Genomic DNA, 24659 nt, shown 5'->3' on the forward strand with positions numbered 1-24659 from the left:
ACCTATTTGGAGATATAACTTCCTTAATTTTGTGCCACACATTTAGCAGGGAAACGTCCCTCTTGAGTTGTTCTCTAGCCCTGCTGATATGGGCATCTTCATCCTCATCTTCGCCATCCACCCATCTTTCGTAGACCTGTTGTGGTGTTTCGTTTGGTCCAACAGGACTAGCGATGATGTACTGAAGCCATAGCTTCTTAGCACCATCTCCTCCTGGGGCGTCCCTAATCATAGGCCATGTCTCAACTAAATACTCTTTAGCTGTTTCTAACCTACCTTTTTGGCGAACCAACTCCTTTAAGGTCTTAAACTGTTGCACATCACCCTCTATGTCGTGTGGCTGATTTATTGGGTTCGGTACTATTGTAGTTGATCCCAACTGTGTCATATATTGGGTCTGTTGGTTCAAGGGGGTTCTCGGGGCAGCTGGTACTGTTAAAGTAACCGCTGCTCCATCATTATCCGAATCTGAATTTAAATCATCGTCGGCTCTCAGCTCACATTTTGCTTTATCATTTATTGCTTTTTTGAGCCGTCTTAACATAAAATCATGTGCCACCGCCACGTAACCATCCCTGAAATTCTTAGTCAGGTCTTGGTGAGCAAGTAATGTGGTATATGGCGGAGCCTGTAAAATGTTAACAGCCTCGCGATAAGTTATTCGCATAGTTAGAGGCATTTTACTATCTAGCTTATTAAGCCAGGCAGGTGGATAAGGGCGATTTACTTGCCCTGCCTCGGGTATGTAAGCTTTTCGCCCATCCTTTGTCTCGATCCATCCCAGGCTAACATCCCTAGCTATCCTTTCTGAGGACCGGTACACGTCAAACATCGGTTGAGGATTTTTCTTTCTTCTATTCACTGGTCTTGTAACTATTTTCGGGTTCTGGCTGGGGTTGGCCGGGTCATCTTCTGATGAGGTTGAGTCTTGGTCTTCGTCAGCGGGGTTAGCGCCAATCGCGGTTGAAACAGGAGCCTGCTCTCCATCATCTTCCTCTTCGCACCCGTCTCCTGGTATCAAACACTGTGGCAGGGGCACCGTCTTCATTGGAGGTCGTCCCGGAACGGAATCCCGTGCTGTCCCCGGGGTGGATGTGACGGGGCTGAAGGTCACTGTCCCCCTAGGGGCTTTATTCTTTCCCTTTGGGGTTTGTTTGCTCGGTCCCGCCTGTTCTTCATCTTCTTCCACCCGAGCAGCTCCTGACATCCCTCCGCTTACTGGGGAAGGAACGGGAGTTGTTCTAACTGGGGATGGTGACTGGGGCGAGTCCCTGGGCCCTCCATTTGTTGATTGCTGGAGTTGGCGTCGTTCACGTTCCATTTGTCTAGTTCGGGATAAAATCTCATCTGTCACTGATTTAACTCGCTCCTCTCTCTGATTTTTCGATATTGCTACCACAAATTCTACTCCCGATGGAGTTGTTACAGGAGTTTTAGCCCTTAAAGTGAACGCTGCTACCGCTATGGACTCAGCCTGTTGCCACTGCATTTTCCCCGTTTTGATCCAATTTACATCCATCACTATTCTCTCCGCTCCCTCTCCCAGCGCTTTGTCAACCCCTCTCTCCAATGCTTTTGCCATTTCGTCCGCATATTGTGACTGATCATTTTTAGGGTTCCACTCTGTCCCTGGCACGTGAATTATCATGCCATAGGGAGTGTTCCCGCCACTAGTTTTTGCCGCTATTATTGGCCGCTGGTATTCTTTTTGTAATTTTTGTTTAACCTCTAATTCATATTCTTGTCCAGCTTCCTGCCTTAAAATATTTCTAAGCGCTTTACTATGCGGTTTTAGTGATCTATCTGTGATTACCACTATAGCATCCCCCTGTATTTGCCAGGTGTTTCCCACATAGTGACATAATATTACTCCATTCCCGATTGAAACCCTTTTTGTTTCCTCCGGCAGCCCGCCCAGGGGCTCCGTTCTTATCAGGGGAGTCATTTTCACAGTTATACCTGAGCCTTCATTCTCCGATGCTCCTGCATCCTCCTCTACCCGGACACATGAGCCCGTATCAAAAAAGCCCTCTTCACTGGCGGCCTCAGCTGGCCGTTTCCGCGCCATTTGGAGCTCTTTCAACTTCGGTTGCTCCCAGAGGTTGAGGCTTAAAGCTTCAGTCCCCTTGGGATTTGTCAATTCCACCCTTATCTGCATTTTCTCGGCAAGGGATTTTATCGTCGGGTCCCACTGGACTCCGGTACTAACCACTTCCAATATATTATACACATCCAACAACACAGTCCACCAGTGGACCCAAAGGCCCACCGTCCCAGAGGTGCATCCCTCTTGGGGGTGGTTTACCACTACGGTTGCTATGCCCATTATTTCGGGAAATTCACTCACGAACACTCCCGTTTCCTTCACCGACCTTTCCACCTCGGCTGGGAGGTCGGTAGGACGGATTGAAGGGTTGTTTACTTCCAGGTGCCTTCTGGCTCCTGGTGGCCATCGATCTACACCTTCACCCAGTAGCATAACCACTACTGGTATATCTGCTTGTTCTAGAGGACAAAATTCAGGCATTAATCCTGCTCCCCTCTCTGTATGGCTGGGGGGTTTTCCCCTCCATTTTTCCCTGTCAATTTTTCCATTATTTCACTAGCGTGTTTTATAGCCCGCTTTGCTTCCTTATTGTAGGAGTGGAGCTATCTATTTCCGAAGCCTTCCCGTGCGCTATGGGTTTCAGGGACGTACTATAGCTCCTAGTTACTCAGCTCCGTACCCGTGTACGTTGCCTCTACCTTTATCGGGACTACCGCGTTCGGGTTTCCTACCTTCACTCGTCGGCGGATGTCCTCTCTTAAACGGTGGGGTGTGTAATCCTTTTAGGTCGGTTGCAATCCTTCCCGCTTCTCTTTTCCGGGATGTGGATTTCTTCTTGTGTCAATGGACACTCCTATCAGGGAACCGAAAAAGGCTGCTTCCACTAGAACATTAGTCTAGTGGAAAATCCTACCTTCTCTCCTGGGTCCTCAAAGACTTTCTTCTTGTGCCAATGGACACTCCTGTCGGGGAACCGAAAAAGGCTGCCTCCACTAGAACATTAGTCTAGTGGAAACACCTACCTTCTCTCCTTAGTTCTCGACGACTTTCTTCTTGTGCCAATGGACACTCCTGTCGGGGAACCGAAAAAGGCTGCCTCCACTAGAACATTAGTCTAGTGGAAACACCTACCTTCTCTCCTTAGTCCTCGACGACTTTCTTCTTGTGCCAATGGACACTCCTGTCGGAACCGAAAAAGGCTGCCTCCACTAGAACATTAGTCTAGTGGAAACACCTACCTTCTCTCCTTAGTTCTCGACGACTTTCTTCTTGTGCCAATGGACACTCCTGTCGGAACCGAAAAAGGCTGCCTCCACTAGAACATTAGTCTAGTGGAAACACCTACCTTCTCTCCTTAGTTCTCGACGACTTTCTTCTTGTGCCAATGGACACTCCTGTCGGAACCGAAAAAGGCTGCCTCCACTAGAACATTAGTCTAGTGGAAACACCTACCTTCTCTCCTTAGTTCTCGACGACTTTCTTCTTGTGCCAATGGACACTCCTGTCGGGAACCGAAAACTTAAAATTTCCGCAAAAATACAAGGAGGAAAGGCAGGGGATGGGGGATCAGGGTTATGCCTGTAGCGGCGGCAGCCTCGGTCAATGGGTCCGCTATCAAAGAAAAGGGACCATAAATATTTTCGGGCACCCCGCAATAACCAAGCAAAGAATATGGTAGATTTGCTATAAATGGGTATCTATAATGACAAGCCACTAAAATGGGCAACCGCACCCAATGTGGAAAGCCTAAATAGCATAACCCATAGTTTATCATCACACAGTTGAAAGAGACTGCTTCTCACCGAGCAGCCCCCCACCATCAACTCTAACTGTTCAAGCCCTCCTCCTCTTTGTGGACGGGCTTGAACCACCCCTTGACTCAGCCCCTCCCTCAGGAAAGCGCGGCGCAGCGCGCTCTACCAGGTACACTATCAGTACCTTCACAGCCGACCAGAGCAGCAGGTCGCTGTAAAAGCTCATTCACTTTGAATGGCTTTCTCACACTCAGCCTCGGTAGGAGTGTAAGTCTCCTGGGGAAGCCAGTCACCGTTCCTTTAACACAAAATAGTACAATCAACTTCAATTCAAAAATCACACTAGATTTTCACAATTAAAGCAGTTCTATTCCATAAAACTCCATTCATCAAAGAGACTAATTTTGTGTTAGCTCAGGGTCATCTGACATGACAATTTATCAGCGAGTTCGCCGTCAACTCCAAGCACTGTGCCCACCGCTCAGAGCCGCGCTCACTCGGGTTCCTGTTTGGGCTTCGATCGACCCCGATTTTGACAAAAATGAGTCAATCGAGCCCCACGTATGGGCGCCACATGTCAACTTCCGCTTACCCGCAGGACTTAAATCGGGAAATATGTCCTGATCGACTCTCCAATTAAAGGGTCAGTAATTCCCCTTTTCCCTCACCGGCTCTAAGGCGTTAGCGTGAGGAGACGGGAATTAATTAAGCCGATATATCAAAGTGGACTCACCTAGGTTTGTTCACTGTCTTCTTATCATGAGGCCAATCCGTTTCCATTCACCTATCAATCCCGAGTGAATAACCACACAAAGCCCAGGAATATAGTATGAACACCTCACTTACATTGGCAGCTCCACTTTCATAAGTTGTTTGCATTTGTTATTGACCTAGTTTTTTAATAATCCTTGTAAGGATCATACGGATTTGTTTCATATCAAGCTGGAGTATTTGACTTTATTAATACAGATGGAAACACTGGTTAGATGTCATTCGAATGCACTTACCTCTTTCTTGACGTCCGTTGCTGTTGTGTCCGTCTCGAGGAAAAATATTGCTGACCTACAAAATGATCAAAACGAATAAAAACAAAATTAAATACAAATAAATAAATAAAATAAAAAATAAAAATAAAAAGAATCAAATAAAATAATAAATTCACACTTGGTTTATAAAGTATTTTATTAGGCCTTATAAAACAACCTCGGACTTATAAAATGTCCGAAAGAAATAAAAATAAAAATAAAAAGAAACAAGTAAAATGATTAATTCACAAATAGTCTTTTAATAATTTTATTGACAATAATGATATAGCGAATATAATTCATGAAAATCCCATTTAAAATACAAACATAAAATCAATAAAGATAAAATAAAATAGGAAACAGGAATCAAAATAATATTTAAACCTTTTATGAGAGCTTTCTAAGATTGATCATTTCTCAAGAGAACTCAAAACCCGATTCAAAATAAGGCGTTTTTGGTCAAAAATAATTTAAAGATATGGGAGTGGTTAAATGGCTCTCACCCGACACGCGATTAATCTTTCATATCTTCATCTTAAACACCTTATTAATAAACAATTTTTACTTTACCCAATCTTTGAAGAATGATTCACTCACGGCAAAGAGTCAAAGTCCTTTCATGAAGAAACCTAAGTCCCACGAAGCCGAGAATCAACCTTCAGCAACACACTCCATACAGATCACATCGCAGGGTGACGAAGAAGAGCCTCGATCATCGCAAGGGACGATCTTTTATAAACTTGGGTGCGTGCCACTGGTTTCATCATGGCGAGTGTGTCCTTCCGCGCTTACGTGGGGATTTCCAGTCTCTTCACATATCAATGCGCAAAACATGTTGGGACTTGTTCTCAGTAAGTCTCCACACAGTTACGTTACAAGCGCGCAAGTCGGGGCTTGATCTTTGCATCAACACACACAGGAAACTGTTGAACCAGGTTGCGCTCTGTGGCTTGCGTAGCTTAGCAACCAGTTCCTGTTTTTCAAACAGGAAATTCAATGTGGGGCTGAAAGCTTCTGTTCTACTTGTAATACATATGTCAATAGTCTTAGCTCTTATTCAACAATCATAATATTAAAATCAACACATCCTATAGCCTATATATTAATGTTTTAAACATAACTAAGCAAGCATGAATAACATGTATATACATGACATGTTAATCCCAATTCCTCTCAAGGAGTTTAACAGGTTATTTCTAGTTCTGGTTATACATCGTGCATGTCATTGTTTGAGAGTTAGACAATGCATACAGGTAGTCTCTTCACTCAATGCAGTTACAGCAATGTTATCAGCGATTAAGACAGTATCGCTCGTAAAGTAAATAAAAGAAAAGACAGCAAACTTCATAGTTGGCATCAATGTGCTGTAATCATTGATCCATAACTCAGGTTAACAATTATCGAATATAGATTGTGTGTGTGTATTATTGCTTAATTCAGGATACCCTTTATTTACACTTAATTTGTATTTGGCCACTTCCGTTACCTTAAATGGTATGTCCGAGCTATGCTGAGTGCAGCTTGGTTGTACATGTTTGGCGACATCTGGTGGTTGCTTTAGGGAGCTACACACAGAGGCCATTTGGTTTGGTTTTCACTCATGTAGACACCAATTGGTCTCGAACTAAGAATTGAGTCTAGTCCATTAATTTGTTATCTCATTTTACATGATATGGCGTTTCATCTGACCCACTCAATCCACTCAATTCAACAACTCATTCTAAGTGTGATAACTAAGGCATTTATGAATATTCTTTTAGTTTCCACCACTCAAATTGTTCACTGGCTTCACACCGATCCAAACGTATGTACGTTTCCATTTTGTTTTATTCATTTTTGATTGCCCCTTTGGACAATAAAAGTAACATTGTGCAATGAGTACAACGAGGGATTTTGTGTATATACACTTTTACAAAAAAATACCAATCAGGGCAACTCATTGCCTAAAAATAAAAAAGGACGCTGATTTTTGCAGGTCTTAACAATCACCAAAACCCGTTGAGCTTGACACACACACTGGCAAAAAAATATTCTACATGTAAACGTTTATTATGCCATTTTCAAAGAAATTTTGCTTCCAATATGCCAGTACCCCAATGTGCCAGTACCCCAACATGCAAGTACCCCAACGTGCAAGGACCCCAACGTGGCCCGGGCTGCGAGGGCCCTTTATAGCTGCTCGCAGCTCTAGTTTTGTTTTGTTTTTACCTTTCTTTGTCGTAGAACCAGCGGTCGGACGTTGCTGTGAGCACGATCTATAAAATATACATTCACGTTTGTATAGGTAATAGATGTTCTAGTGTATATCAGCACATTTACACACGCTGCTAGCAGATCGCCCGAAAAGTTAGGTTAAGTAATCTTACGAGCAATCTCTTAGCATGTTAGCGCTTACCTTCACGTTCTTTGGAGGACGAAAGACTGTCCAAGACTGTCTTGCATCGGACCCATAGTAGTCGTCATCGTCCGATGAAACGTCATCTGTGCAGACGTGCTGCGTTGTGCACCACTTTTCTCCGGTGTTAGCATCGCTAGCCGGTGGGGCCTTAGGACGTTATTAGCATCGCTAGCCGGTGGGGCCTTAGGACGTGGTTGAAACGGCCGCATCACCGCTTCAACTATGACTTAACCCCGTCATCACTGTGCTCTTGAGCACTGGTCGATGCTTTTGAGCTTTGAAAATAAGGATCAAGCGTGAGCTGATTGCCATCTGTAGCCTTTTTGACTCCCTTAGCCAAGTTAGCCATTCTCTCCCCCTCAACACTCTAGCTCAGCCTCTCTTCTTCTACTGTTGTTGTCAAGTTATTCTACTCAAGTGCAGTTCCTCCAACTTGAAAGAGAAACAAGCATCCACTTGAAGACTCCAACTGGGATTCACTCAATGACAAAAGTTTTTCTTTTCTTCCTTTTATTTCAATTTCAAGGTATTGACCATTAGTTTGCCCATTAGGTTGCCCATTAGGTGAAAAACCTTTCAAACAAGGAAACAATAGACACAGAAACAATCTAGACTCATCAAAATACATCCTACATTAACATTTCCCATATTCAATACAAACCATTTTATATCAATACAATGACTCATTCAATAAACACATTAAGTTAATTTTTAAAAATCATTTACATCAGTTTTTAATACATAACTCAATCATGTTTTAAACTTAATTGCAAATATTTTTTTCCTATTGTTTTTTTTCCATTTTTTCCCATTTTATCTTATAAACATACACTTAAATCAATGCTACCAACTAAGCCCTCATTCAACTCCTCCTTCAGAATCATCACAATAAACTCTTCACCACGTGTGACTGAAAGCAGGCTAGAAACCGAGCATATCAATTCAAACAGTTAAACAATTAGCCAGCAACCAACATCCTTATAGTAAAACTCGCACTCCTAAACACCGTGCCTCTCACCAAGTCAATTCAACAGGCCTGGATACATTCAAACTCAAACAATTAATCACACCCAAACAATTAGCATCGCTAGACAAACACTAATATATTGCTCTTACCGGCTGCCTCTTCAATTTTGTGGAAGCTTGCCCTGCACTCTGATCACAACACATCTGTCAGTGATACTCCAGAGTGTGTCATGGTGCTGCTAGGTAGTTGCTAACTACAAGGCTGACTTTCATGTGACACCAAGTGGTGCCACGCCTTAAATGCTCTGGACACAACAGGTGGCCTACTCCCATCAGTCTAAAAATCCTCTACATTTGTTGACTAATTTTAGTTCCTACTTTCATATTTATTTTCCAACATTACAATATTAATATGCTTAATTTAATATTTACTTGTATAAACATTAATCACTCTATAAAATTAATTATTTTTTAAGACAACAGGTTTGGCTTCACACCTCCCACTCGGCCTTCCTAAGTGGAAGCTGAGAGAAGGGCGCCTGCTTTAAAGGCAAACTTTATAGTCTTCACACAATGTCCATGAAACAGTCAAGATGATGCCCCGATTTTGCTGTCCATCTGTTCTTCAACCGGTAGCAGGACGACAAGTCGTCTGACGTCCCTGTGGAGGATAGTAGGTTGGATCGTCTCCTTCTGTCTATCAGAGGCAAGTTGATTGATCTTTGCTTTCCGAGCTCTTCCCACAGACACATTCGGCGCTTTCACACCAAAAAGCCCAGGAACTTTGAGTTCATGGTAGAGTCAGTTCCGGGTCCGAAGAACTTGTGAGCGGCCCACGAGTTTGCGTTCACACGGCATGAAAGCAGGCAGGGTAGTTTATTCAAATGAGACTGATGACGTATGTCAGGGGAGGAAAAAAAACAGCACTACCCCGCCTGTCCAGCAAGTGGCGGTACCGGTAAAACTGAATGACAAACAACCAGTGTGACGTTGAAAAACGCGACCTTTGACCTTTGTTACGATACAAGGCATATCATCTTTTCGTTTTCCTTGTCATGTTGTACAGAGTTGTGTTTGCAGCAATTAGAACTTCACGGGAAAGGTTGATGAGAACCATTGGGACCCGCCGTGTTACCACATCAAGATGAGAAATGGGCAGGACTTGCTCACTTGGAAAGACAGTCAAACCTGCAAGCACGAAGACGTGCACTGGTAAGGTTTAAACACAATTATACGAAATTTATTTCACATCGGAATTAAGCTGTAACATGTAACGGAGCTCCCCTTGCAAGGTGGAGAACACGAAAAAAAAAATGAAGTTACAGAGTGTATTAGTGCCTTAAACACATCGTATGACTGGCGCGTTCAGTTGCACGTCTACTTGCGTGTGTCCCCGCGCGTCGGTCGTTTGTGGATGTTTTGTCGTACTTTCTGCCATGAAAAGGGCAATCGCTGGAAACAGGTGTTTCCTGCCTAGTTCTCGTGCAATTCACGGCAAAATAGGGCTTGATGGCGAGTTGCTGTTCACGCTACATGTACGCTGCGTATTTCATAATACCGTTGGACCTGGATGTATTGTTAGTCTGTCCGCATGTTTTTTTTCTTTTTCTGTTAAACACATGATTGACCGATCCAAAGTGTTGAAATGGCTTGCTTTCTTTGACGATGCATGAATGTTAGAACAAAGGTGCCGGGATTTTGGGAAAAGTGCTGATTTTGGAAGTGTCAGATTGCCACCTCAAGCCAGTGGTTTATCATAGGGCCATAAATTGGTGCATATTCCGCTATTTTAAGGTATTCTGTCATGTAAATCACAAGGCTGTTGCACAAAAGTAATTAATGTAGATATTAACATTTATTAATTTGTTGTGTTTCTGTTTCAGATTTGCCACTTCTACCAATCTGGGTGTGTTCCGCGCAGGGAGTGGAAGAACATCAGAACCTCTGAATGGTGGGACGCTGTAATTATGTTTGCATTACTGTTTGTCAAAAATAAAAACATTAAAAAGAATTCATTGAGCATATGTTTGTATTCGTGTGGAAAAAAAACCAGAACCACAAAAGTGATATGAAAACAAAAGCATTTATTACTTATGCATTTGGCTTATTTGTGTCCACAAGTCTGTTTTGGACTGCCAGGAAGCCCATTTGGAACTCTCTGTTGTGCCTTTGTTCAACCAGCTCATGTGCCACGTGTTGATCTTCCTTGCGCTCCTCGCTTCTGAGGTCAACTTCCTCCTTGTGCTGCTCGCGTCTGAGTTCAAGGTCCTCCTTGTGCAACTGCATTTCTTCTAAGAACATTGCACTCGTGGACTCCCCCTTCTTTTCATCAAATTGGTGCAGGTATTCCAAAAATAGGTGGTCTCGGTCCCGTGTCCGCTAACCTATAGGGATGTAAATGTACAATGAGTGACAGTAAATACTTTTGATGAGCTTCCAGTTACATGACTTTGAACTTATTGGAACTTGACAAAGGGGCAGGAAACTCTGTTCGAGTGGCGCAGTTTCTGCTTGTGGACGGACCATCCTCGCTTGTACCTTCCTAACGCATCGACTTAAACGGTTTCAACAGATTCGTGCAATGAGTAAGAGTACAGTACAATGATTTAGGTAGAGGTAAAACACGGCACTCACGTTAATGTACTTTTATTTTTCATAGTTACAGAACAGAATATGCCACACTACATTGCCAAATATGGCGGCATGCACTTGAAGCTTTTTTAGGCAATACACACTAGTAAAATTGCAGGAATGTAACTTTTTTTTTCCCTTTCTCAATGCACCATTATGAGTGAAATGAAAATTGTATATGTGAGTATGAGGATTTATTATTGTGTATGCCTATGAATTTCATGTACATACGTTAATGACAAATGCACGCATGTGTTAAGGTGCAATTGTTTACACAAGCAGGATTACACATTTTCTTTTAGTACATTCTAGTAAAAGAAAATGTGTAGTCAATTAATACATTCCAGTAATGTACTTTTTTTTTTTTTTTAATGAAATGAGTCAGTAGATATAAAGAATGGGTAGGACTAGACAAGTTTTTAACTTCTTTCTACTCCTTTGAACATGTAAACTATTATGAATGATTGCAATAAGTTTCTTCTTTCTTTTAAAATGTTAACTGCTACTCATTTGTTTATAATGTCCAATAAACAAACAAACACACTGCCTTATTCAACGAAGCAAAATTAATTGTGAGTGGGGTGTTGCTTTAAAAGTTTTAAATGAAGCTTTTGAAGTTATATAAAATGAAATGAAACATACCAGGACTGTTCAGGGAGGCATCATAACGTAAAGGAGGGCAGAGAAGGTCCAGCTGTAAGTCACAGTACATAACATTATTTTTCAGTTTCCCTAGAACTGTTTTTGAGTTGTTGTTGTTTTTTTTGTTTTTTTTTACGAGTTGTTAGGTGATGAGGCTAACAAGTTAAAACGTTTTAGTTACGTTGAATGCAGAGCTTTGTATTAAGGAAAAAAAAACAGAACAAAAAACGAAGTGGTTGTTTTGCTTTTAACAGTGAATAGTATGCCTAGCTTCCACACGTCCTTTTCACGAAGCTTTTCAATTTCGTCACTGAAAGCAGGGCTATTTCGGCGTTAGCTGCCTACAATACTTTTCGTTTACTAGGTTAATTGATTTAGGAATGATTTCACATTACATGGGCTCGGAGTTGCCCTGGATGCGTGACTTTGCCAAGCTTAAGCTAACATGCTACGCTAACAGTTTAATGCTAGCGCGGTGTAAAAGCCACGTTGCGACCAAGCATCGACCTAAATAAATTTATATACAAAGATGTGCATGAGGCAATTCTGTCTTACCTTCGTGTGTTAGCAAGGCTGTTGGCAATGAATCCTCGCACACTGCCGTGTCCTTGCACATTGCTTCCAGCATGGTGATTGCAGAGTCCTCCTTTGTACTATTGGTGGTACAACCCATCCGGTGGCCGAGAATGTCGTCCAGTCTTTCATACATTTATTAATTTTGCGGTCATTTCCACTGTGGTTGTTGTGGTCCTTGAGTTTCCTTTAGTCCTGTTAGAGAGAATATTACAAGGCCGCTTCTGTCAAAATTTGATGGATGACATTCTTAATTAGATTAGGGGGGTCATGTATGGGTCATGACCCCTCCCTAATGAAGATTAATGACCCTTTAATGACTTCCAGATGTCATATAATGAGGGTTAATGACCTTTAATGACTTCCTGATGTCATTTAATGAGGGTTAATGACCCTTAATGACTTCCTGATGTCATTTAATGAAGATTAATGACCCCTAATGACTTCCTGATGTCATTTAATGAAGAGTAATGACCCTTAATGACTTCCTGATGTCATTTAATGAAGATTAATGACCCTTTAATGACTTCCAGATGTCATATAATGAGGGTTAATGACCTTTAATGACTTCCGGATGTCATTTAATGAGGGGTAATGACCTTTAATGACTTCCGGATGTCGTTTAATGAGGATGAATGACCTTTAATGACTTCCGGATGTCGTATAATGAAGATGAATGACTTTTAATGACTTCCGGATGTCGTTTAATGAAGATGAATGACCTTTAATGACTTCCAGGTGTTATATAATGAAGATGAATGACCCTTAATGACTTCCTGATGTCATTTAATGAAGATTAATGACCCCTTAATGAAGATGGATGATGTGTAGGTGGTGTTCCTACCTGTTTTTGCAGATATCATGGCTGACCCGGGTTCAAATGCTAATTGTTTGGTTAACTTCCGGATCCGGTGCACGCCCCCCTAGATTGAGTGAATAATAATGAGATTGAATGACGTGATCGGAGGGAGTGGTTTAGTATGGGTAAAACCGCCGGGGGAAAAGTACTAGCCATTTCTATTATGGTGAAGGGGGAAAAGTATGCGCAAACACGGCTCAAAGATTGTATTTTTAGAGGTTGTAAAACAAGAAGTATAAGGTAAGGTTAAACTGTGATACGGTGGTTGGTATTATGAAATTAAAAAACATGAAGTTATACATTATATGTAAAAATGTTGTAAGAGTCGTTCGTGACTGCTGGGGTTGAATCTGAAAATAAACGGATAAAACTATATAATTTCCCCTTACTGATATAGTTACTATCTGACATTTTTGTTCAATATTTCTGTGAGTAGGGGGAAGCATATGCAGTCAAAGATTCATGGGGAGGTCAAATGTATGTCTGTGCTTGTGTGTGCGTACGCGCATGTATGGCTGCATGGGGGTCAAAGAAGTGTGAGGACAGACGGGCGGCTGAAGAAGTGTGAGGTTAGACGGTGGCTATAATGTTGTTAGTTTGAAAAGACAACGCTTCCTAAAATATATTACAAAAATATGCATCTACTTAGATCTGATTCTATTTATAATGATAATTTTATGTAGAAATTGGTGAAAAGCCATCATCAGCGATAGTCTCCTTACCCCTGCGAGGACAGGGGTTGCTGGTCATAAAATTAAATTAGGCTGAAGAAGAACGGATACGCAGCTAATTGCGAGGGGCCATTTTTGGTCTGAGAAAGGCGATTGTTCAATATTCCTGTGAGTAGGGGGAAGCAGAGGCAGTCAAAGATTCACGGGGAGGTCAAATGTATGTCTGAGGGGCCTGTGTATGCGTGTGTGCGTTTGCATGAGAGCTGAACAGTGTAAGATTAAACGGTAACTGTAATGTTGGTTTTCAAGAAGAGATTTCCAAAACTGCTTCTTTAAAAAAACATCTACACAGATATCCATTTATGATAGTTTTATGCAGCAACTGTTAGTTGAAACATCCTAGCTAACATTTTCTCAAGGATTTGAAAAGTGGTGACAAGTGAAAACTAATTAAGCTTACCTATAGGCGTAACGGTGTGTGGCTTTGAGTCCATCACATACATGCTCTGCATAGAGCATATATGCGTAGCAGCGAGGTATGCGCAGCAGAAAGGGGAGATGTCCCTACACTCGTGAGAATTTTCTGAGGCTTGTTGGAGACACTAGGACTCTGTCACAGTTTGAGTGTGTGTGTTTCAATGACCATAATTGTTGGGGGGGCTGGTGGATATGAGTGAGGGGGTTGGTTAGACGTCTGCCAGCGTGCTCTCCTTGGGATATTTTCTCAAATACTAAAACCCAAATGCCAGTCCTCTGAACCGAATGACCAGTTGTCTAAACACATTGAATAAATGTAACCCCTCATTTTCCAATGCCATAAAAACATTTTACATGAAGACACAATTCACAAATTGCTCTCATGCGATACAAAATGTTTACCACAAGTCAACAATATTTGAACACAACGGACTTAACTGGCGTTCACACAACAACTCAAAAATTGAATACACTTGTTGCTAATGATGTGACCACACCTATAAACTCAAGTTCACAGTGTACAGTTTGCTGGAGAGTCCAAACAAGCGCAATGGATAGAGGCAGAGCCAGAGGAAGAGGAATTAGAGGAGGGAGAGGAGCAGGTCGAGCAATGCAAAAGTTATAAAATAGTAACATGGAATGGTAAGGGTATTCGTAAACACGAAAATAAAAATAATAATTTAACCATCTTATTACAGTCTTTCTCAATTGCTAATACACATTTCTTGAAACCTGTACCCATTTTCTCAAAACCTTAAACACAAACACAAAAATTCAAACAATTTTCACAAAAGCCGTGACTTTTCACTTCAAAACCTATTATCCGGTATTCAAATCCGAACAATATATTCAGATCATACACACAGTAAGTCAAAATATATTCACCATGAGAGCATTTGTTAGACACGACATAAAATAATCTAACACAGAGCATCCAGGGTAGGTAGTCAACAGAGGTTTATTTTACATGCATGAACAAACATAGTTTTTGGCACAAGACAAATTACTAACCAAGTTAAAATTATGGTGAATTCAAATGAAATAGAAAGGGTGTATGAAAATAAATTCCTTGGAGTAGTTATTGATGATAAATTATGTTGGAAGCCACATGTAGAAAATGTTAAAAGGAAAATGTCAAAAATCATCGGGATACTCTATAAAACTAAGGATGTCCTGAACATGAACTCATTATATATATTATATAGTTCATTATTATTACCATATTTGACCTATTGTGTGGAAATCTGGGGGACTGCATATAAAACAAACACTAACTCTGTTTTCAATTTGCAAAAAAGAGCCATAAGGATTATTAATCGTTCAAAATATACAGACTCAACACATCCATTATTTATCAAATTAAATACAATGACATTTTATGACTTGGTTGAGTTTAAAATAGCACAAATAATGTACAAAGTATATAACAATCTACTCTGCTATATTACTCAGACATTGTTTGAAAATAGACACAGTCCTTATGATATAAGGGGTACAAGTGTGTACAAAAAACCCAAAACAAGAACAAATATTAAGCAAAGGTGTGTTTCTGTAAAAGGTGTTAATTTGTGGAATAATCTGGGAATTGACTTGAAAAGATGTGACTCACTTGTTGAGTTAAAAAAAAAATTTTTTAAATGCAAAGTTAAAAAAAATTACTTTTGTCAAATAAGAGCATGAAAATTGTATATAATGAGTATGAGTATATGATTTATAAATGTATTATGGTATATGTTTAGGAATTTTATGTATATATGTTGCTGGATAATGCACGCATCATTTTATTTTTAAAAATATTAACCTAGTATTGTATCAATAATGAAATGTTTAAATGTATAATGTATGAGGGGTAGGACTAAATAAGTTAACTTCTTCCTACTCCCTTTTGAACATGTAAACTATGATGAGTTTGTTTTTTCTTTTCTTCTTTTCTTTTTTAACTTTTGTTTCTTTGCTGTTTGTTTTTATGTTCAATAATTCAATCAAAAAACGTGATAGCGTCAAAATGGGTACTTTTAACAAAAAAACATGCATTAGTCTTAGGGCAAAATAATTTAGGAATAGTGTGAAATGTGTTTAAGTTTTATCCAAAAAGAGTGGATGAGTTTTGAGAATTGGGTCTAAGCCTGAACCGTGTGTAAGGTTTGGTCAAAAAAGTGTTTCATTCCAGAAATTAGTCTCGGAAACTGAGAATTTGCTTCATCGAACGGGGTTTGGTGTTTTAGCAACTGATAAAAACTGTTAAGTTAAAAGCGGACATGACAATACAATAACCACACATAACAAAATCAGAACAACCCTATCTCAATTGTAAATAATACATTCAAATATTCACACCAACTTCTAGGCCGTGGGGTGAACCCCAAAAAAGTGCCTAGAAAATGAGTTTCGCTCCACTGTCTGGGCACTACTTGTTCAATGCATTTTTTGATAGATAATACCCTTCTGAACTTTGGGTTAAAAGTTCACCCAATGTTTTCCTGCCCCAATTTTGTCACAAGCCAGAAATGCATATATAGGTAAATAACAAAAAACGAAAATCTTGTGCTACAGTTTTTGGTTGTAAAACGTCTTACATTAAATTTGGCAACAGAAAATCATTCCCAGATGTTATAAATACATGTACCTAACATCAGAAACAAGTATTGGTGGTTTGGTGCAATCATGTGAATTTAGATAATTAAATATATTAAATTTGTGCCAAAAAAAACAAAAAACGCTTCAACTAGAAGTGAAACCAGCACACAGATGTTACATTTAGCTATGTTTATGTTTCATATATGAAAACAATTCACAACCTATTACGTAATGAAAGGTACACAAGAAGCAGCATACATCGGCCAAAAATACTACCATGCACCACAAACCTGGAACAAGGCAAAATGGACTAGATGGAAATAGATGCATTCAGAGCCCAGATTATTATAACATATAGAATATTTATAAAAGTATCAGATTGTGTCATCACAGCATGTCATTTATACCCCCCACCCCTACCCAAAAAATATTAATAAAAAAATATAATAATAATAAAATAAAAATCAAATGTGCATTCACAATAAAACCTTTGGAACTTCATTGGAACAGCTCTCTTTTATTTTTTTGGCAGACCAATTTAACAAAGGTCTGTGTTGTGGAAAAATGGAATACAGACATTTTAATTTTTGCTTGAAAAGTGTTAAAATGGAGAGTTAACATCTTGATAATGAAACAAACAAAATGGCAGATTTTACATAGATTTTACAGCCCTGCACTGTAAAGTGTCCTCGTATGCCCTGTGATTTTCCAACCTGATGTTGTACCAGCCATGTGTTAGTGTCACTTTCTTGGCTTACGTCAGTAGACTCAGTAGTTGATGTATCTGATGAGTGAGGTACCCTGTGTAAAAGTTTGTCAGTTGTTGATAATGTCTCTACAAAAACCATTTCAGAGTTGTTGCTGGAAAGGGGTGTGAAAAACCAGCTGGGGGAAATCACACCTCAATCTTCGTTTCAGTATATCCTGCCTGAAATAGAAAATTAAAGGGAAAGATGAGCACAAGATACACATATTCACATCACACTAGGGCTGCTCTATTATGGAAAAAAATAATCATCACAATTATTTTGGTAATAATTGAAATCAAGATTATTCTAAACAATTATATTTTGTTCAAATCAAGAAAATATTTCAACATTTGAAAATAAGACAATCACAATCATATGAAACTATAATTATGTAAGTTGCTTTTGGATCCAACAAAATTTATAATATATTATTATTATTATTATTATTATTATTATTATGACGTTAGCAAAAATTTGAAGTTGGGGTGCAGTGTGTGTGTGCAGTAAGCTAGTTTTGACATGGGTGTGTGGTAAAATAACTCGTGTGGGCGTGCCACAACTCAAAATTAGTATTATTAGTGCTGCAGCTATCGAATATTTTGGTATTTGGATATCCTACTGAAAATTCTAGTGAATAATCGTATATTTGGATAGAAATACAAATATACCTATAGGCCTATATACTTTCTTGGTCAAAGAACAATTATAAATACAGAAGACAAAAAAACACATTTGCATGTAATAATTAACAACCAACTGGTTTTCATTTTTAGAGAATCAATTTTATTTATTTATTTATTTTTAACTTAAATTGAGCTTGTCAGCAAACTATTTTTCTCTGAAACAGTGAGATTTTAGACAAATCTCTCCCCATAGATTTCATAAATGTGTTTCAATGTGAAGATTTATATGTTACCTGTAGTCTGAAGCATCAAGATCCCCGTGTTTCTTAACACTGTTCACAAACCCCTTAGCTTGTCCATTCTCATCACATCTTTGTCAACTATAATCCTTTGACGGATTACTTGTTCACAAAAAGAATTTGTAGCTCTCTAAAACACACACACACTCACTTAATATGTGCAGAGTCATGCTTTCTAATTAATGCTGTCTCGAAATGTAAACAAAATACAAGTGACATATTGCTGACCAATGCTTTACTTTTGAAATGTGTAATTTTAGCAAAGTGACAATGAAATAGTGCAATGTAACAACTCACATTTGTTCGTCCCTGGTTGCTGTTGACTTTAAGAACCTTGTGTAATCTCTGAAACAAAACTGCACCTCCATTGTGACAGTCTTTTGTCTTGAATATGCAGAAGAATGGAACAGTCTTTCTTCATCTCAGCGGCCTGCAGCAACCAACCCGCTTTTAGACAAAAAAGAATTACATTATAAGTGTTATTGTCACATCACCTCTTTACAGTATATGCACATCACAGATTTAAGTAAAGTAAAGTGTTTGTTGAGGTTGATGAGAGAGAGTTTGGGGGAAAAGGGGGTGTGTAGCTGTGACTCTATTATGACTGATGGGCACAGGTAACTCGAGTTTGGTAACAACTGTTGGATTCACTCGATAAATCATTCAGCAGCTCGCGTTTTTACTAAACTATAGCCTTAAAACTTAACCTAGCAAAAAATTATTTTCAGCCCTATACTAAATATCGGTCACATTAATAACAGAAATGGCCACGCGTGTGTGTAGCACATACCTGCTGACAATGTTTCTGCTTTGGCGAGATGATCCCTCTTCCGTGTGCCTTCCAATCCCAGACGAGTCTACTTTGAAATTTATTTTTACAAATGATGCAGATGGCTGGAAGAACGGGGCCAGCTGAAGCGATGGGGAAACATGAACGGGAACGAAGTTTTTTCACCACTTTCTTTCTAACTTTTTTTCTCCTTTCGCTCTCCGACGTTGTGGTCGCCATTTTTGTTATGCGGTTGCTATGGTGAGGAGAAAGCAGCAGCTACATGATCGTTCAGTTTCGCTCCACTACCAGGGGCACAAAATAATCTTTACTTCATAAAATAGATTTATTAGTAGTAAGTAAGAATCCGTGGAGTTCACCCTCTGAAAACCTGCCAATTTTGTGTTTTCGGTGGTGAAACCCCGGCACTATTTTGCGATGAGGCGCAGTAATCTCTCGTGTGGGCGTAGTGCCATTAGGTCGGTAGTGGTGTGATTTAGGTCACATGAGCCAATCATGTAGCTGCTGCTTTCTCCTCACCATAGCAACCGCATATCAAAAATGGCGACCACAACGTCGGAGAGCGAAGAAGAGCGAAAGGAGAAAAAAAGTTAGAAAGAAAGTGGTGAAAAAACTTCGTTCCCGTTCAGGTTTGCCCATCGCTTCAGCTGGCCCCGTTCTTCCCCGTGAGTCACATCTTTTCAAGTCAATTCCCAGATTATTCCACAAATTAACACCTTTTACAGAAACACACCTTTGCTTAATATTTGTTCTTGTTTTGGGTTTTTTGTACACACTTGTACCCCTTATATCATAAGGACTGTGTCTATTTTCAAACAATGTCTGAGTAATATAGCAGAGTAGATTGTTATATACTTTGTACATTATTTGTGCTATTTTAAACTCAACCAAGTCATAAAATGTCATTGTATTTAATTTGATAAATAATGGATGTGTTGATTCTGTATATTTTGAACGATTAATAATCCTTATGGCTCTTTTTTGCAAATTGAAAACAGAGTTAGTGTTTGTTTTATATGCAGTCCCCCAGATTTCCACACAATAGGTCAAATATGGTAATAATAATGAACTATATAATATATATAATGAGTTCATGTTCAGGACATCCTTAGTTTTATAGAGTATCCCGATGATTTTTGACATTTTCCTTTTAACATTTTCTACATGTGGCTTCCAACATAATTTATCATCAATAACTACTCCAAGGAATTTATTTTCATACACCCTTTCTATTTCATTTGAATTCACCATAATTTTAACTTGGTTAGTAATTTGTCTAGTGCCAAAAACTATGTTTGTTCATGCATGTAAAATAAACCTCTGTTGACTACCTACCCTGGATGCTCTGTGTTAGATTATTTTATGTCGTGTCTAACAAATGCTCTCATGGTGAATATATTTTGACTTACTGTGTGTATGATCTGAATATATTGTTCGGATTTGAATACCGGATAATAGGTTTTGAAGTGAAAAGTCACGGCTTTTGTGAAAATTGTTTGAATTTTTGTGTTTGTGTTTAAGGTTTTGAGAAAATGGGTACAGGTTTCAAGAAATGTGTATTAGCAATTGAGAAAGACTGTAATAAGATGGTTAAATTATTATTTTTATTTTCGTGTTTACGAATACCCTTACCATTCCATGTTACTATTTTATAACTTTTGCATTGCTCGACCTGCTCCTCTCCCTCCTCTAATTCCTCTTCCTCTGGCTCTGCCTCTATCCATTGCGCTTGTTTGGACTCTCCAGCAAACTGTACACTGTGAACTTGAGTTTATAGGTGTGGTCACATCATTAGCAACAAGTGTATTCAATTTTTGAGTTGTTGTGTGAACGCCAGTTAAGTCCGTTGTGTTCAAATATTGTTGACTTGTGGTAAACATTTTGTATCGCATGAGAGCAATTTGTGAATTGTGTCTTCATGTAAAATGTTTTTATGGCATTGGAAAATGAGGGGTTACATTTATTCAATGTGTTTAGACAACTGGTCATTCGGTTCAGAGGACTGGCATTTGGGTTTTAGTATTTGAGAAAATATCCCAAGGAGAGCACGCTGGCAGACGTCTAACCAACCCCCTCACTCATATCCACCAGCCCCCCCAACAATTATGGTCATTGAAACACACACACTCAAACTGTGACAGAGTCCTAGTGTCTCCAACAAGCCTCAGAAAATTCTCACGAGTGTAGGGACATCTCCCCTTTCTGCTGCGCATACCTCGCTGCTACGCATATATGCTCTATGCAGAGCATGTATGTGATGGACTCAAAGCCACACACCGTTACGCCTATAGGTAAGCTTAATTAGTTTTCACTTGTCACCACTTTTCAAATCCTTGAGAAAATGTTAGCTAGGATGTTTCAACTAACAGTTGCTGCATAAAACTATCATAAATGGATATCTGTGTAGATGTTTTTTTAAAGAAGCAGTTTTGGAAATCTCTTCTTGAAAACCAACATTACAGTTACCGTTTAATCTTACACTGTTCAGCTCTCATGCAAACGCACACACGCATACACAGGCCCCTCAGACATACATTTGACCTCCCCGTGAATCTTTGACTGCCTCTGCTTCCCCCTACTCACAGGAATATTGAACAATCGCCTTTCTCAGACCAAAAATGGCCCCTCGCAATTAGCTGCGTATCCGTTCTTCTTCAGCCTAATTTAATTTTATGACCAGCAACCCCTGTCCTCGCAGGGGTAAGGAGACTATCGCTGATGATGGCTTTTCACCAATTTCTACATAAAATTATCATTATAAATAGAATCAGATCTAAGTAGATGCATATTTTTGTAATATATTTTAGGAAGCGTTGTCTTTTCAAACTAACAACATTATAGCCACCGTCTAACCTCACACTTCTTCAGCCGCCCGTCTGTCCTCACACTTCTTTGACCCCCATGCAGCCATACATGCGCGTACGCACACACAAGCACAGACATACATTTGACCTCCCCATGAATCTTTGACTGCATATGCTTCCCCCTACTCACAGAAATATTGAACAAAAATGTCAGATAGTAACTATATCAGTAAGGGGAAATTATATAGTTTTATCCGTTTATTTTCAGATTCAACCCCAGCAGTCACGAACGACTCTTACAACATTTTTACATATAATGTATAACTTCATGTTTTTTAATTTCATAATACCAACCACCGTATCACAGTTTAACCTTACCTTATACTTCTTGTTTTACAACCTCTAAAAATACAATCTTTGAGCCGTGTTTGCGCATACTTTTCCCCCTTCACCATAATAGAAATGGCTAGTACTTTTCCCCCGGCGGTTTTACCCATACTAAACCACTCCCTCCGATCACGTCATTCAATCTCATTATTATTCACTCAATCTAGGGGGGCGTGCACCGGATCCGGAAGTTAACCAAACAATTAGCATTTGAACCCGGGTCAGCCATGATATCTGCAAAAACAGGTAGGAACACCACCTACACATCATCCATCTTCATTAAGGGGTCATTAATCTTCATTAAATGACATCAGGAAGTCATTAAGGGTCATTCATCTTCATTATATAACACCTGGAAGTCATTAAAGGTCATTCATCTTCATTAAACGACATCCGGAAGTCATTAAAAGTCATTCATCTTCATTATACGACATCCGGAAGTCATTAAAGGTCATTCATCCTCATTAAACGACATCCGGAAGTCATTAAAGGTCATTACCCCTCATTAAATGACATCCGGAAGTCATTAAAGGTCATTAACCCTCATTATATGACATCTGGAAGTCATTAAAGGGTCATTAATCTTCATTAAATGACATCAGGAAGTCATTAAGGGTCATTAATCTTCATTAAATGACATCAGGAAGTCATTAGGGGTCATTAATCTTCATTAAATGACATCAGGAAGTCATTAAGGGTCATTAACCCTCATTAAATGACATCAGGAAGTCATTAAAGGTCATTAACCCTCATTATATGACATCTGGAAGTCATTAAAGGGTCATTAATCTTCATTAGGGAGGGGTCATGACCCATACATGACCCCCCTAATCTAATTAAGAATGTCATCCATCAAATTTTGACAGAAGCGGCCTTGTAATATTCTCTCTCCTGTTGGAGTTTCTTTAGTTTTCCCCTCACCTGCTTTTGTGTGTGTAATGTTAACTCTGCTAGCTTCGCGGTTATTATCGTTTCTTGTTGGACTTTCGAAGTGCCGTTGGGTCTCCTCGTCCCATGTTTGCTCAGGAGAGCCTTTACTTCCTCGTCCGTCCACCTCTCGGTTTTTTAATCCTTCCATTGCCGAAAAGTTTGAAGAAAAAGTCGTAGCGCCCGATAGAGTATAGTAAAGAAGAAATGGCGGCTTTACCGCAGGAAAAAAAAAATCATCTAACCAAAACGACACACCTCCTCACCCAGTCAACCAATCATAACACACTAGACAACACGCCCCCACCTTGTGTAGTTCAGGGTACACCCAAATACCCTCCTCAGGCCTAGGAACTTAGGTAGTACCGTTTCGACCCCCCCAGACCCGGAACTGGTTTTGTGTGTGAACGCAAACTTTGGACAAACTCCCCCGGAACATAGGGAAGTTCCTTCATAAGTTCCTGCGGTGTGAAAGCGCCTATTGTAGCTTGGAAAGATCCTGATGTTAACGTCCCTCACAATGCCTTTGGTGTCTGGATTGGTGCTGACAACTCTTCCAAGCTTGAAATGACCTCTGAGCGCATTCTGGTCACTTAGCCATACTATGTCTCCAACAGTGACGTTCCTCTCTGCCGTATGCCATTTGCTCCTTACAAACAGGTTGGGACCAGCCAGTTGACTCCAGAGACTCCAGAATTTGTTCACTTCCGCTTGCATTGCTCTCAGCCTTTTGTATGGGTAGCTGGAAAAATCAAATGTCTTAATGTCTCCGCTTGGAGATGATCGACCAAGCAGGAGCGTATTTGGCGACACATATTGAATGCAGCCCTCTCTGCTCTGCGCCCTGGCATCAATTGGACGGTCGTTTGCTACGCTGGCTGCTATTTGAAGGGTTGTTTGGAATTCGCTGTAAGACAGCCCAGACTCTTTTCCAATGCCTTGTAGTGCTCTCTTTACAACACGGACTGCAGCTTCTGCAGCACCATTTCTGTGCGGCGAATCAGCTGGATGAACTTTCCACATCCACTCCGTTCCATTTCTGGCTGCCATTTCCTCCAGGTCTGTTTTATTCAGACTGTCCAAGTATCTGTACAGTTCTTCGAGGACTGGCTTTGCTCCAATGAAATTTGTACCAGGGTCTGACCAAATCTTACGGGGATGCCCCCTTATCGCCGTAAACCTTTGGTAGGCCATTAGAAACCCTTCCGTGGATAGGGTATTCACCAGTTCCGAGTGGATGGCTCTACTGGCCATACAACAGAAGACAACCCCCCAGACCTTAAGTGTGACTCTTTTCTTGATGTCATCCTTCACTTGGTAGGGGCCAAAAAGGTCAACTGTAGTAAATTCAAAGGGTGCAGCGGGTGTAGTTCTTTCTGGTGGCAAGTCACCCATTACTTGCTGGCATTTTCTTGCTCTTGCCTTTTTGCAGGTCATGCAGCCATCAGCCACTTTTTGGG

The 24659-nt window shown here is 40.1% G+C and overlaps 1 protein-coding gene and 1 long non-coding RNA gene across 2 annotated transcripts in view; both read right to left on the reverse strand.

The window, feature by feature from the left end:
* Positions 1–14983: 14983 nt before the first annotated feature.
* LOC144010875 (uncharacterized) lies at positions 14984–19478 on the reverse strand. The gene is made up of 3 exons (XR_013281373.1): positions 19082–19478; positions 18589–18738; positions 14984–17548 (listed from the first exon to the last, which is right to left on the reverse strand). It is a non-coding gene; the product is annotated as an uncharacterized LOC144010875 (long non-coding RNA).
* Positions 19479–22047: 2569 nt separating this feature from the next.
* The window catches only part of LOC144010942 (uncharacterized), a 108483-nt gene continuing 105871 nt past the window's right edge, over positions 22048–24659 (reverse strand). The window contains exon 18 of the mRNA XM_077511464.1: positions 22048–23163. Coding sequence (XP_077367590.1) covers positions 23162–23163 — 2 coding nt within the window. The 3' untranslated portion in view covers positions 22048–23161. The remainder of the gene's footprint in view (positions 23164–24659) is intronic.

Source organism: Festucalex cinctus, chromosome 21 (genome assembly GCF_051991245.1).
Source record: "Festucalex cinctus isolate MCC-2025b chromosome 21, RoL_Fcin_1.0, whole genome shotgun sequence".
NCBI lineage: Eukaryota > Metazoa > Chordata > Actinopteri > Syngnathiformes > Syngnathidae > Festucalex > Festucalex cinctus.